We start from the raw sequence: 15,088 nt of genomic DNA, 5'->3' as shown, positions 1-15,088 counted from the left end.
CCGTGAGTACTGGGGACGACCGTACAATCTCAGGCGGAGAAGTTGAATTTTCTCTTGTATTCTTTGATAAATTGTTGCTCGTTTTGTTAGTTCAAATCGTTATTTTGTAGCTGAATTGTGAGGAATAAGAGAAATGGAATCACCAGGTTTGAAGCGCTATTACGTTTAATTTCTAAGATCAAGTGTTTTTTCTATATCTCGTTTCTGTACTCATGTTCAATCTTGATCTGTTTGTCTTTGTAGAACTTGATCAAAGCTTGCAAGGTCTTTTAAGTTTTGAACGGCTGGATAGGGCTTCACCTGATTTGTGGCCAGAGCAAAGTGAGTTACGGTGATGCTTAGCTTTTTGCATTTTATACACTTGGTCTGCAAAAATAAATTAAAGTTATTTTGAGTATCTAGTGTACTTGAGCAGAAGCATATAATCAACTTATTTTTGAGTTGCACTGTACAAACATGATCCTTGGTCAGTATAAAGGTGGTTTAATTTACCAAATTGTAAAAGTTTATCAGGGTCGGCTTGGAAGCAAGTAAACTCTGAACATGAGATAAGTAATTTTTCTGGTGTAAAGTTTGTAGTTTAGAGAATGTTAAAATTTAAGCCCTGGGCAAACAGACTCACAAGTAGACGCAAGGTGAAAACTTGGGTCTACTTGCGACTCTGTTTGGCCAGGCCTTGGGTGCACTTGCGTTGAATTGGGATGACTTGTGCTCACTTTGGTGGAGATCCAATATGCACGCAAGTAGACGCAAGTTTTCATAGTTTGGTCACGCAACCCAAGTCAATGCAAGTTGAGTGATGTCCATTCATTGTTATAGCAGTCTGTGAGTCAATGAAATACATCATATGTGGGGATTGGGAAGGCAAAACAGGCAATTGAGCCTATGGCCTGCCGTAGTGGAAAGTTATGGGCCATTTGTAAAAAGTTTGGGCCATTAGGGAAATAAATGGGCCATAAAAAAAATTTCGACAAGTGATACCAGGTGCACATTTTGTTCCTTCAGCCTCCCATTTACGCCTTTTCCTTCTCCACTCATGACATTCGCTCCATCAGAACCAAATCCAATCATCTTTCTAACAGGTATATTCCTTTTCTGGGCTTCATTTAAGATATGTGCTAAAACTTCCCCTGTGCCATCTTCGTACTCAACATCCCTCAAGTAGAATCGGCATTCATTTTGTAAAACGGCAACAATCTCCAAGTCTTGGACATCCAATTTCGGAACTTTCGCTTCCGGAGACATATTATTTGGCTAATTATTGCATGCAAAACTTATTCAAGTCAGCCAATTCTATCAATGAAAACAGAAAGCACATGGATTGAGCGAAAACGTCATTTCCGAGCATAGTACGAGTAAGGGATCTGGGGACGAAAACAAAGCGAACACTTTTAAAGCGTTGATTTAGAGCAAAGGCATCGTGATTTTTCACGTTTATTCATCATTACTAAAACTGAAAACTTCAGAAATGAAAGTCCTTTCCACAAAATAGTATATACTTTACTTGCTGTTTCATGGCTAGGGTGCATTGCAGGCCCAGCAAGTACTTCCAAAATGCGCCATTTTGTAGCTTTATGCGCCATATGCACGTGGCACATGGCCTTCCCAATCCCTGGGTATGTCTGTAATATCTACCATTTTGTTTTTGTGATGGTTACATTTCAGCTGCATAGGAGTAAGGCCATATCCTCAAAATGGGTTTTTCTACAACTTGTATGTACTTGTGTGTACTACCCAACACAAGTCTCTGTGGAAGTTTAACTTGCAGCTACTTGCGACTACTTACTAGTCCATTTGACTATGGCTTTAGGCAAGAGAGAAGGGCAAAGAAATTGAATCGAAAAAGTCTTTTCACCTTGCTACTAACCAGTTAGCACAAGAATATAATAGTTATGATGGCTCAAGCAGATCCCCTCATTCACCATCTTGGAAAAGGACGCAGATTTCACCTGCCTGCATTCCTAAAGGCTTGGTTACCAGCCACCGTACAGGAAAATTAATGAGCCGTGCTCTTCCACCCAAAAGGGAGACCTGAGAAAGTGGCAGAAATTGAGCCTAAGGGCCTGTTCCCACGAGGCAAATTTTTGTTTATTTTGCAAAAATATTTGTCATCAGTTGTGTTCTACAAGTGTGAACAGGATTTTTTGTCTTACCAGAATTTTGTCAAGCCTACTAAACTTCAAAGGCACCATCGTCCTGCCTCAGAACAGGACAAATTTTTGTCAAGGGTCAAAGCTGTCAGATTTTACAATTTGGAGGCGTTTATCTGACTGAAAACGTCAATCAAGTAAATTTCATCTTGCATTTTAGAGTCTATACTTTCAACGTGATTGACACTAACTTGTGGTTATCAAATATTTTGGTGTTTTCAAGTGCGTACGCGATTATAAAATTCCAAATTTGGTGGAGACAAAATTTGTTGACATTTTTGACAGAGCCAAACAGATCTTGTCAACCTAGTATGTATGGTACCTAACATTCTTACATTCTTTTAATTGCCTACATTCATGTTAGTTACCAGATCATATAATTCCCTTCTATGATTTTACATTAAAAATATTGTACTTCATACCTTACTCTTGACAGTTCCTGGAGTGTCTGACTTTGCCTCACTTGCTGTTAGTGTAAGTACTTACCACTTTTCTTAGTTTCACTTTTTACATCCATTTAAATAAATGTTTAATATTTGGTCATTATGAAAAAGGCTCCCATTTTAGGCTGGGGGTTAACTGCCAACCAATTGTCGGCTGACATAATACTTACACATGTCACCAACAAATGGCTGGGAGTAAACTGATTGCGTTCATTTTAAAAAGAGCAAAAATTGACCCAAAACACTGATATATATACAATATAATATTATGTAGGGACATAGAACATGATATTAACAATGTTGTTTTTGTTAAACATTACAGCCCTTTTCTCTATCAAGTACTCCACCAAAATGGTTGGCTGAACTAGAGAAAGATGACATGGACATGTTGCAAGGTACAACTCAGAAATCTTTGCGCGTAACAGTCTCTGATATGATTTCAGGAATAGAATGATATCTCTTGGCTTGATGTGGTCTAAATTCAAGCCTAGTAGCCCATTAGGCTGGTCCTTATCTCTAGTATCCTTTGTGTGAAGAGACTAGGAATATTTCTGCTCCCTTAATTGGGATACTTGTCGACCACAAGGTTACCCTCTACCTGCTGGTACCCATTTATACACCTGGGTGGAGAAAGGCATTGTAAGAGCAAAATGTGTATTGCCTAGGAACACAACAGAATGATTCACGGTTTACTTTCGAATGGGTAAGGAGAAGTTAGATACTTGTGGGTTGTTCGGAATCAGAACTAATATCAAAGCACTTAATGATGTGCTATAATAATACATATTATGTCACTTTTTTTTGTTTCAATTTGTTTTGTAATTTTTGTAGAATTTGGAAGTCTTACTACATCACAACTAATGGAAAAAGTTCGTGGACTCCAAAATCTAGCATTTCAGCTTGGCCTGGATGAAGGTAAGTTGCTAACTTAGAGTACTTTCCCAAGAGTGAAAAGTGATCAAGGGCTTATTTCTCTTTACAACATCACTGAATTGTCAAGTGGACTGGGACAGATGATAAGAATTAAAAAAACCAATAAACTAGGAGATGTTGTTCTAATTTATCGTAGTGATCAAATTCTTCTGAGAAATTTCTACAAGTGTTGACAAAAGTGGGTGGCAGTCAGTATGACCTGTGACCTGTTTTTCTAAGGGACAGACAATTATTATTATTATTATTATTATTATTATTATTATTATTATTTTCTTTTGGCAAAAATTGGAAATTGCCTAACAACCCACCCCCTGTCATAACAAAAATATGGTCCATCCCTATTAGTAACCTTGCAAAGTAAACAAATATAGAAGGTGCCATCTGTAAGTCACATTGTCTTAATTTAGCCTTTATGTTGTTTTTTACATACACTTATAAATACATATAGTACAATAATCTGTTTCCACATCGGGTTACAAAAAAGACTCCTTTGTGAATTATCTGTGTGGCTTTCAATTTTATTCCTTGTTTACCATTTGCCATTTAACTGTATTAAATAAATCATAAATTGAAACTCAATGTCAATGAGTAAACTTTAATGTAACAGACAACAAAGGATTCATCAGGGAAATCAAATTTACAAATTTGGTTGTTCAGTATTTGAAATAGGGACAACCAGGATTTTATAGTAATAACATTATGATATGCATTGGCATAGCTGATGTTTGTTTTTATCATTTTTTCAGCCCGGGAAATGACAAGGGGGAAGTTTTTAAACATCCTGGAAAAAGTGAACTCAGGAAGAAGATAAGAATAATGTTATAAAGATAACCAACTTCTGTAGATAGGCTAGCTGTTAATGTTTTGGATAAAAATTGTTTTAGAATCTTGTAAGGATGTAGCTTTAGGTAACAGTACAGTGTATCATGGAATTTGCAACAGTAGAATCCCATTGATACTTATTTTCACGTGATAGTAATCATTAAGAAAGCGCTTGTCCACAGGTTTTTCAGGCTGAGAGTAAGTTTCTATGAAAACAAGGTGGTTGCATTACTGAGTTTGTTGATAGGATTCTATTATATTGTAAGGGGGTTTTTTTTTGGCTTTTTTTTCTTGGAAAATGTGTTTACCTGAGTGTAAACCACACAACTTTAGCCAAATGTTGTAAACAAAAGGCCAAAGCTGGAAATGTTAACTTCCCAATTTTGTCATTGCAAAGAATTTCACCTTTGTTAAGTTAAGCTGATATTAAGTTAGCAAGTGTTTTCCCGTGCAAGGTGACATATTATCTTATGATAAATTAAACTAGGGGTAGCTGGCTCATCCAAAATAACATACAATTACATGTACTCATACGGTTTTCAATGTCACTGATTGCTCATACATGTAATAGAAAGTGAAGTTTTTAAATAGTTTTTTGTATCATCAACAAAAACTCACTGAAGCATAGCTACAAGATGTTTAACATAATTTTATTGCTATGTAAAACAATGTAGAGCTTTTCTGGTTAACAATAACTTTTGACCAGTACAGTGAGCTCTCTCTTCTTAGATAGGTCATTAGACCCCTCTGAGGCTGAAAATCAGAGAACTCTGTGTCATGGTTCATTCCTTTTCAGTCTCAATTTCATCACGTGTTTATTCAAACATACAACAGGTCCATTAGAATCTAAAATACATCGTACTAACCTGGTCTTCTCAGTCTGTACTGTAAGTTATGGACCAAGTATTTCCCCTTCGATTTATGGCCCAAGTGTTTCCTGTTTAGGCCATAAATCCACGAGGAAAAAACAAAGATCTGTAACTTACAGTACGGACTGAGAAGATGAGGTTAGTAAGATGTTTATTATGTCTCTACTGTGTATCCGATGGGTTCAGGAACGATTGCTATTCACGCAGAATGGCTTCAAATTTCTGACGCATGTCAGAAGCAAAACGAGTCAATTTGAGATCGTTGTTGAATGGTTTTCACATTTTAATACACAATTTAAAGTAAAAGAAAGTTTTAAACTTTTAATTGCTGTAAAAGTTAAGAACACTTGGAGACATATCATGAAACATTTTGGCAACAAAAACAGTGTTAAATTTTAGCGGGCCATACAGTGGAATACAGCCTGCTAAATTGACCAATCACAGTGTTTGTAGTAACTGAGATAAAATAATTTCTTTTATTCCCTTCATAAAATTTCACCATAAGTTGATTCTACAGTATGGAAACATTACATTTTTCCATTCAAAAGTAAATCAATAAATAATGGAGGGCTGAATAATCCAATATTAAATATAAATTGCCTTTTCTGCTTGTGAATGATGCCTTCACCAGGTTTAATGCTTTTTTTTTTCTTAACAAAAAGTGGGCAATGGAAAACAATGGAAACAAGAGTACACTTAGATCCTAGTTTTATTTTTGTTATTTTGCAAAAAAAGGAAACTTATGCCCAAAAAGACACCCCAAACATCTATGAACAGCTGATTTCTTGTCAGACTATTGGTATTGTAAGCATTTCTGTTGACAAGTAAATAAAACTTAAGTTTGTTTTGAATGAGTTTTTTTTTTCCAATGGCGGGGGGTGAGGGAAGGAAGTGGTTGGAGGATCTAGGAAGGTAGAGGGGAAGGGTGGAGGTTATAGTGTTACTGGTGAGACTCATTTTTTTAAATTAAGACTCAGATTTCATCAATTCAATTTTGCAAAACTCTTGCAGAAAACACCCTTGACAAAAAAGTTATAATGTTAAAAATAAATTTATTATGTCACAATGCATGAGCAGCAGGCAAGAACTAAGGGCCCATACACAAAGCAAAATTTGTTTATTTTTCGAAGAAAGCTGTCATCAGTTCTGTGGTACACGTGCGCACAGAGATTTTATTCCTACCAAATTTTGTCAAGCCATACCAAACTTAAAGGGCACCAGCATCCTGCTTTACAGAAGAGGAGGACAAATTTTTTTTAAAAGTGAAAACTGTCAAGTAAATTTGATCTCTCTTTGATCTCTCTTTGATCTTTGATCTCGCCATGTGATTAACACTTTGTGGTCAACAAATATTGTACTGGTTTCGAGTGCACCCGCAATTATCAAATATTTGAAAATTTGAAGGAAACAGCTTTTGTCAAGATTTTTGGTAGAAGAGAACAAATTCTGTCAGCTCAGTACATTGTACATACGGGCCCTAAGATGAACTACAAGTACACTACTACAAGTGTTCTCAGCTTATGGCCTTGGCTTTTTTATTTGCATTATGATCACAAAAAATGTTTTATGTTTTTCACTCTCTCATTAAATTGTTTTTTTTTTTCTTTTTTCGTTATTGTATAGTGTGCATGAAAGTGGCAATATTAAATTGCAATATACTGTGAGAAAAACAGGTGAAAGTTTTTTGATGGTGTTTCAATTTTTGCATCAGTTTGAAGTAATGAGATCATGTTTTACCACATTTCCAAATGTTGAGAAGGGAGTTGAAAAGATGATGGGCAGTGTAATATTTATGATGAAATTGAAGTTGTTTGGAAATGTGCTACAACACTGTCTCAAATGTGGATACATCTTCTCAAATTGAAACTAAAACCAAGGAGAAAATTCAAGAATGAAATCATAAAAATCTATGTAATTAAAATTACATATCCAATCTGTCACAGTTAGTATTTACTTTGTTTAAACTTGATGGATTGTTAATGCATTTGAGGAGAAAGATTACAATATGGACGCAAAAGTCATTTTTTTGCAGATTTATTAGTTTAGAGGTGAGGCCATTCAAAGTCGGGGGACAAATTTTACCAGGTTTCTTACACTAGTAATTATTTCCATTTTCTCCAGCTCCAGCATTCCTCTTTTGAGAAATGAGTGGTTTATAACTATAAAAAGAAACCATTCTTCAAACAGTTAAGAAACGGACACATTTAATATTTTTATTTGAGTATATAGACCTATATATTGATTTCTATTTGACTAAGAAGTAAACACTGAAGATCAAGAGGACATTGAAATCTCCATAATTTGGAAATTTAACTCTGCAGCATTTTAATTGTTAGTCTTCCCGTTAAGAATTTTCTTTTGTGGAATGTTATAAAGTAGGGTGAAAGTATTATTTTCAATTATAGAAATTTAGATTTTCCTTGGAGGAAGTCAAAGAGTGGGATTGTCGATCGCAAAGTGTGCTCTATATATAGTTGTCAAACAATGTATTGTCGTTTTATGATTTTGTGTCATTAACAAAGTGGTCGTCCCGGCGGATTCTCAATTGGGGGCGCCAAAATTTATCCGCGCGCAGCCTATTGGTCCAAATTATGGTGTATGAATAATTAATCCCATTAGAGTTGATTGATTCGTCCGTGCGTGACAGCAATAGACAGACAAGTGTCATATTCCATCGTTCCATTCCTTGGAGATCAAGAAGGCCTTGTGTTTACGGTTAAGATTCGCCACAGTTTCTGCGTTGGTCGACGCTTTATCCAGCAAATTTTAAGAAAATCAGGCTCATCTCTAAACAACGTTGAATTTAACAAAGTTTTGGAGAGGCAAAGACGAAGTTCGGAACGCGCTTTTCTGTAAAATAGTTCAACAAACTTCTGTCGTCATGGCGGAGGATGAGAGAAGACGTCCCATGATCGGAGCGATGTTCCGTGGACCAGGGCCGGCGGCTTACCAACTACCAGGATCAACAGGCTACATTGGACACGACTACACAAAACACAAGAAGGCAGCTTACAGTTTTGGCTCTCGAACGTGGAAAAATCAGCAATCGCTGGGGCCAGGACCGAAGTATAGGATTACAGATGTGACACGCTTCGGACCCGAAGGCACTCCGAAATATACTCTCAAATCTCGCACAAACTCACAAGGAAAATTTCAGACGCCAGCTCCATGTAAGTTTATATCTATTTAAAAGAGAATGTAGTTTATTGTAAGCGCCATGGCTCATGTGGTGTGATTAAAGTTCGCACAATAGCAAAGTTTATTTTCACTTGCTAAATTCGTGGATTGGCGCGTCCTTGGAAACGCCACGTGAGTGATTCTACGCGAAACGTGTGACGCAAAGTTCTCAAGGAGATATCCTGAAATGAACGCAGGCAGAACCTAATGAAAGGTTTTTTCGTTAGGAAAAGAGCAACTCTCTTAATGTCTGCGATCTGGAGGATGAAGAAAAAAAAGCTGGTTTGCGGCACTAAATAGTTACATATAAATGCGGACTGACTTTTGACATAAGCCTTGCAATAGAGATGGTAATATAGTCCACCAGACTCGAGCTTTACTATTACTAATCTTAAGACTCAAATCAAATACGAGAATAAATGCTATTGCTTGGGTCGATGAGAAATCGAGAAGTTGGATGCGAACTCGAACGGTGCGAAACATTTAGAACAACCAGGAGCTAATCAGATTGCAAAACGAAACCAAATACCAAATATTTTTGGGAAAATTCACGTGTTTGTTCTCTTATTTGGCCCAAAGTTTTGGACCAAATCCTTCTTTATGGCAAGGTGTTTGCACGTTTTGGTCAGATATTTCATTTACAAAATGTAAATAAGGTTTTTCCTTATGTTTAGTAATAACTTTCTTGCCTTTGAGAAACAAATGTTCCTGCCATTTTTGGGCATATTAATTATTGAATACTTAATTATGCATACAATTTTCAGACTCTTCATGGGTATGGAAATTGTATCCTTTTGCAGTAGAGCTGCACAGCCAAGGTTTCCCAGATAGAAATGTTCTGCACTTTAAATTCAATGAAACATTCCGGTTTGAATTTCTGGAAAACTGGCAAATACACATTTTCTGGATTGTACGGAAAAGAAGACAACTCCAAACTGTGGGATATTTTTTTTTTACTTTTCAACTCCTATTAAACGGCCACCCTCAGGGAAATAGATAGTGGCTGCTTTAAATGGGGTTGGCCATTTAACAGAGGTAAAAACAATAGAAAAGCCTTGATAGGGACTTTAATTACTCGTCATCTAATAGGGTGGCTGTTTAATAGGGGTTTGACTGTTCCATTTAATTTTCTGTCCAGAATTTTCAATTGAATGGTGTGAATTTTGGAAATTCTGCAATTTGTGGGTTTGCCAATAACTTTCCCAGGAAATTTATGTACCATTCCATTTTGAAAGTTCAGGAATTTTTGGTTGAATGGAAAGCTTTACTGTTGATTCATGGAGCCTGGAGTCTCAAGTTCTGGAACTGTGATCATCATCTTCATCTTTATATTTTGAACCGCATCTTAGGCTCTAATTTGTTTTTCTAAATTTTTGTGGGTCATTTTAGCATATGTGTACCCTGCAAACAGAGTCTCCTTCGATCTTCCCAAAAAATCTTTTTCAGAGACTTTGTATGAAAGCAAAGCAGTTGCCAATTTGTTGATTAACTTTTAGCAACGTAGTGTGGGAGTAGTCAGCAATAGCTGCAAGTGATCATGCACAGCAGTAGAAAACCAATTTGACCAGCTCAAAACTGGCTGACATGTCATTTGTCTTGGATGAGGGGCAAATCAAAGCATTGCAAGGATGCTCATAGAGTCTCCTTCCTCTTACCCATTTTTCTAGGAAGATCGAAGAAGACTCTACTGACAGGGTTGTACATGTATTGCTGTGAAACTCAAAAAATTATGAACACTTTGATTTGATTTTGGCAGGACACTCGAAGAAACCCCAAAACCACAAACTAATGGGCCATTTCCAAGTTACTTTTACCTCTTTCAAAATGAGTCTTGGTACAAACCTTTCATTTTTGAAATGAGATTTTCTTTCACGTTCATTGTCTCGTAAATCAAACTCATTTCCAGAACTCGTTTTGAAACAGAAAGAAAATACCAACTTGGAAATGGCTTATTACCACTACTGTTTGCGGTTTGGTTTCCCACATCTACCTAATTGGCTTTTTTCCTTGCTACACAATAACATTCCATAGGTATTCCTGGTGTTCATAGTTTTCTGAGTTTCACAGTAACTTTGTTGTGATTTGTTGTACTTTCTCAAAGGGGATTATCAAGCTGAGAAGAATCCTGTTCAGAAGCATCCCTTTCCTCCACATTATTCATTTGGACTGCGCACACCCTACGGCAAAAACGACAACAATCCAGCTCCAAATAACTACAACATGCCTGTGATTCTTGGCCCCAAGTCTGTGGGAAAGAAGTCCTCAGCTGCTTTCTCCATGACAAGTAGATCAAAGATTGGAAGTTTTCATGAGGATTTGCAAAAGGTTTGTGTACTGCCAGGTACAAAGGTCTAGATAATACTGCAAAATTTGAAGATAAAACATAAAAATCTCTTGTCTGGAGACAAATTACTAATAGGGAGCTTAAGGTGGCTGGCATCAATTTTCAGTAGTTTCCAAAACTTAGATTTCGATGAGTCATTATAAGCACTCTTTATCAGTTGATGCTGCAATCATGGTATCAACAAACTGCCCAATCATTGACAAATGTGTTGTTATCAATTTTGTGGCACAATAGGCTACCATAGCAGCGCTATGACCTACTAACTAAAGACACCATTATTTTAACTTTAACGTAAATTAACTCTAAAACGAGATTGGTGACCCCCAGGTTTTTATTATGGAATTTTGATTAGCAGGATAAGATGTAACATAGGCAAAATTAAAAAAATATACGTACATGGGGTCAGTACCACTTTAAATTCTCGAAAACTTAAGGTGGCCCTGAACCCCATATACAGAAGTTGACTTGTGCGTTGACTGAGCTCACTGTGTTTTTTGTTCCCAACTCTTATTATACCTGGAAATGTTAAGGGGTAATGGTGAGCTGTTTAGAAGATCTGATAAAGTGTGGAGAAGCTCTGTTTCATTTGCCACGTAAAGGAGTACAGTGACGGTATTGCGAGTTATTTTGGCCATATGCAAAATTACCTTTAAATTGAAGGAAATCTGACAATAATAATTTGCTAAGATAGAAAAACACTAAAGAAGTAACAATTATAAACCATAAAGAAACAAGGATGGTTAATGAAGGAGAAGATTGACACAGATTACAAGCAATGAACTTGAAAAATGTAGGCTAAATTTTTCAAGATGCACAAACTGTGGCACAGCTCCTTTAACTTCTAACACTGATCCTGCTGTCATGGCGTTTCAATCTTTTTACTCCTAGTGATGAACGTGAATTTTCCCATTTCTCTACAGACCCCGGGACCAGGCACATATAAAGTGATTGACCCGAATATCTACAAAGATAGGAAGCCCATCTTTTCAATGAATGCTCGTAACTACGCACCTGGCGATAGAACCTTGAAACCAGGACCTGGAGCTCATAGACCAGAAATGGTAACTATTAGAATCCAATAATGATTATTTTAAAGTTTTGTAAGCACAGAATTGTACCACTTTACCATTTCAATGACTTCTAATGTTAAACTCTCTTTGGGAAATCTATGCTTGTCATACCCACCAGAATAATTGGCACCATTGTGAGTTCCTCTCTATAGTTTCCTCCCCTTTCTTGACAGGGATTTCCTATGGTGTCCACCTTTATGACCACAAGAACTGGGACCTTGTTCCACTGACCTCCCTTGATAGGACAACCATGATATCTTCTATTATCCCAGCCTATTAACTTCAGATTCACGGCATCTCCTCTGTCAGGAAACCCATGGCATCCTGCTTTGGAATCGAATTTTGTTTCTTACTTGCACCTAAAATCGCCTAAAAACTGTCAGTTTGACTGACTGACTGGCCAACCAACAGACTGGCCAATTGACTGACTGACTGATCGATCGATCGATCAATCGATTGATTGATTGATTGATTGGTTGATTGATTAACTGATTTATGGTTTTATTGATTAAATGCAACTATTTCCTTCTCTTGCAGTTCTGGGTACACAGGAAGAAAGCTCCCAGTTTTCATTTTGGTATCAGGCATTCTGAGTACATTGCACCACTGATTGTGGATCCTATTGATTAACTCAGATTTCCTGCCCTTTCTTATGATTACAGTCTAGTTCCAGAATATAAACCATATCCCACTCCCTCAGTAAATCACTTGGGCACGATCCACACTACACCAGGAGAAAGTTGAAAACGTAGCTTTATTTAGCCTGCGAACAGATTCCTGGCGACGATGGAAAAAAATTTGGCCAGCACAAAACAGAAGAATGAGCAAAGCAATCGGGTGGGACACGCTCACTGGGAGCCTGTTCGCAAGCTAAGCTTTATTCCACAGTAGGCCAGCTTTTCTAAAACGATCCTCAGACAGACAGAATTTGAAAATGCTGGCTTTGTGTTTAAGAGTGAATGGAAAACATTTGAAAACGGAGCTTTTCCAAAACAATGACTTCATGATAATTATGTGATGTCCCTGTTTGGTTTATGGTTTAACTTTCTGGAACAAGACATCTGTTAAAAAAAAATCACCATTCATTCAGTTATAATTTAACTACCGTCAATCAAAGTTAATGTTGATATAATTTGCGAAAGAATATTTTAAGAATTTGTTGCTTTTTAACCTAGGTGTACGATTTGTACCTGAAAGAATAGACAATGAAGTAAACAGTTGAAGGCCGTTTGGAGCAAAATGTAATATATATACAACTGTTGTCATTTCTGTCTCTCTTTAGGGCATATTTCGGATACAGCTCATGCACTGAAACTGAAAATTCAAAGAATTAACTGAAATGTCTGCTTGCAAAATAGTTGCAAAATAAACAGCACTACTCAGTAGCTTTCATTTGAATGGTCGCACAGTAGGGTTTCATCCACCTTGTACAGCATAATAAACCGTACCACATGAAAGTACTGCTTAATAGCTTTGATTTGAATGGTCGCACACTAGACGTTTATCCAAAGACTGAAACATTAGGAGCAGCCCAGTTTTGTCTCTGAAACTGTCTGTTAAAGCCAATATTAATTTTGTAAATATTTTAGATGTCTGATTGTTAAGTAATACTTTACGTAAATCTCTATGGAACTAACAAAAAAGGAAATTAAACAAACGACAGGGATTTCTCCAGCAATTATCTCAAATCCAAAAGTAAACCTTTTAAGATCGTTAATACATTATTTTTTTTTTTTTTTTTTTACCACAAGTGTTGGTGGTTGTTTAAGCTCTTTGTTGCCTTTTGTAGTTAATCTAATTTATGTTGTATGGTTCAGTCTTTAACACAGTCCTTTAGCCATGTAGTAAAGATATTTTAGAGTCTTTATTTTTATCACGAGAGTGCTACAGCTTTGTGTATAAAAAAAGCTTTAATGGTTGTGTGCACGTAATAAATTTTTATTGAAAGTCACTGGGTTTGTTGACTTGTAAAGACGCCGTTATTTTGTTGCGCATTTGCGAGATCCTGGGGAGAGGGGATCTCATGTGAAAACGGAATAAAGCGGAACAAGGAGGCTCCCCCTGGATGCGAGAAACGTTGCTTGCGTAGCCCCTCCCCCCGCCTCCACTACCCCTCCCCGCTGAAATGAACAGTTCTGCATCTTGTTCGTTGCATTCATCATAGCAAAAAGTCCTTTACAATTCTGCTTGCTGGAACGAAAACCTTGAAAAGTAGAATTAGTTGTTTTTAGTTCCATGGGTGGAAAACGTGACACGTGTTACATATCTTTTGTCGCAACAAAATTACCAAGTAAGTTGCACGTCGTCACAAGTGTCCTTTGTCTTTTTAACTTTACCCGCCGTATGTTTCTTCCACTCTACGAGTTTCCTTTCGCGTATTATTCCGAGGCCCGGAAATTGTTTGTGAATAAGCCCAACATATGGTTCTTCTCTAATTTCTGCAGTTTCCGTGGCTAAGCCTTTTATATAGTGTACGTATGGAGGACATAACATAACAGCAATTTTTCTTGGACAATTCTGTCCGAGGGGAAAAGGTGCAATGAGCGGTTAACCCTGTGTGAAGCACCAACCAGTGAGACAAGGCCAGACCACAACACCAAGGGTAATGATGGTAGAAATAGCCTGTATTTGGCCTCTTCTTGCACAACTAGTATGTTGTGCCTTTTCAAAAATGGCCCTACGAACGCATTTCTCATTGCATTTTCGATCAAAGCTAAAACTGGTTTTTTACTAATAAGTAACCTCTTGTCGCTAAAATCTTAGGCAGGGGGTAGAAATTGTTTAAATCCAGAATCACTCTCTTTACAAAGAAAATAGCTTTTCAAGAAAAGTTTCTTTCGAATGTTAAAATAATTGAAATATAAAAACAGTTCTTTTTCGTCTAAGCGCGGTAAAACCATTGTACGCTCTTCAATTTAATTGGGCTGTTCCGAAAACGCAGAGTGTGGAGTGTAAACAAATTGAAATAAACAAAATTTTTAAAAAATAGAAATAAAAGAAAATTTAAAAGTGACTTAAAATTAACTAAAAATGGAAATTTTAGAAATACTAGATTAAAAAAAAAGTCAACGCCGCCTCAAGTGGACCGTTCATATGGCGGTCATTTCATTCAGTCAAAATGGTATATTCAACCCACGATTTTCATAGTTAGCAGTTCACGTTTAGAAAAAGAACAGTCCAGTTTGGACCATGTCTAGAAAATGTGACGAATCACGACTCAACTGAAAATAATCTCATCCACCTTCGGTTTCCTTGGGCGAAGGTCGTGTTGCCTTCCAAT

The 15,088-nt window shown here is 36.9% G+C and overlaps 2 protein-coding genes across 3 annotated transcripts; both read left to right on the top strand.

The window, feature by feature from the left end:
- Nucleotides 1-41: 41 nt before the first annotated feature.
- On the top strand, nucleotides 42-6,076 carry LOC145470053 (protein lin-52 homolog). 2 transcript variants are annotated; one of them, XM_081453883.1, is made up of 7 exons: nucleotides 42-146; nucleotides 244-321; nucleotides 2,587-2,624; nucleotides 2,916-2,988; nucleotides 3,425-3,508; nucleotides 4,273-4,348; nucleotides 4,444-6,076. In XM_081453883.1, the coding sequence occupies exons 1-6, from the start codon at nucleotides 134-136 to the stop codon at nucleotides 4,335-4,337; spliced, it is 351 nt and encodes a 116-aa protein (XP_081310009.1). In that variant the 5' UTR covers nucleotides 42-133; the 3' UTR covers nucleotides 4,338-4,348; nucleotides 4,444-6,076. The 2 variants fall into 2 exon arrangements, with proteins under 2 accessions (XP_081310009.1, XP_081310008.1); XM_081453882.1 differs by having other exon boundaries at nucleotides 4,273-6,076.
- Nucleotides 6,077-6,448: 372 nt separating this feature from the next.
- Nucleotides 6,449-13,759, top strand: LOC145470052 (ciliary microtubule associated protein 1A-like). Its single transcript, XM_081453880.1, has 4 exons — nucleotides 6,449-8,387; nucleotides 10,496-10,719; nucleotides 11,659-11,799; nucleotides 12,346-13,759. Exons 1-4 carry the CDS (start codon nucleotides 8,099-8,101, stop codon nucleotides 12,436-12,438), a joined length of 747 nt encoding a protein of 248 aa, XP_081310006.1. The 5' UTR covers nucleotides 6,449-8,098; the 3' UTR covers nucleotides 12,439-13,759.
- The last annotated feature ends 1,329 nt before the right edge of the window (nucleotides 13,760-15,088 follow it).

This window comes from Orbicella franksi, chromosome 15 (assembly GCF_964199315.1).
Source record: "Orbicella franksi chromosome 15, jaOrbFran1.1, whole genome shotgun sequence".
In the NCBI taxonomy this organism is placed as follows: Eukaryota; Metazoa; Cnidaria; class Anthozoa; order Scleractinia; family Merulinidae; genus Orbicella; species Orbicella franksi.
The sequence above is the reverse complement of the archived record's forward strand: the minus strand, read 5'-3'. Positions and strand labels throughout refer to the sequence as shown.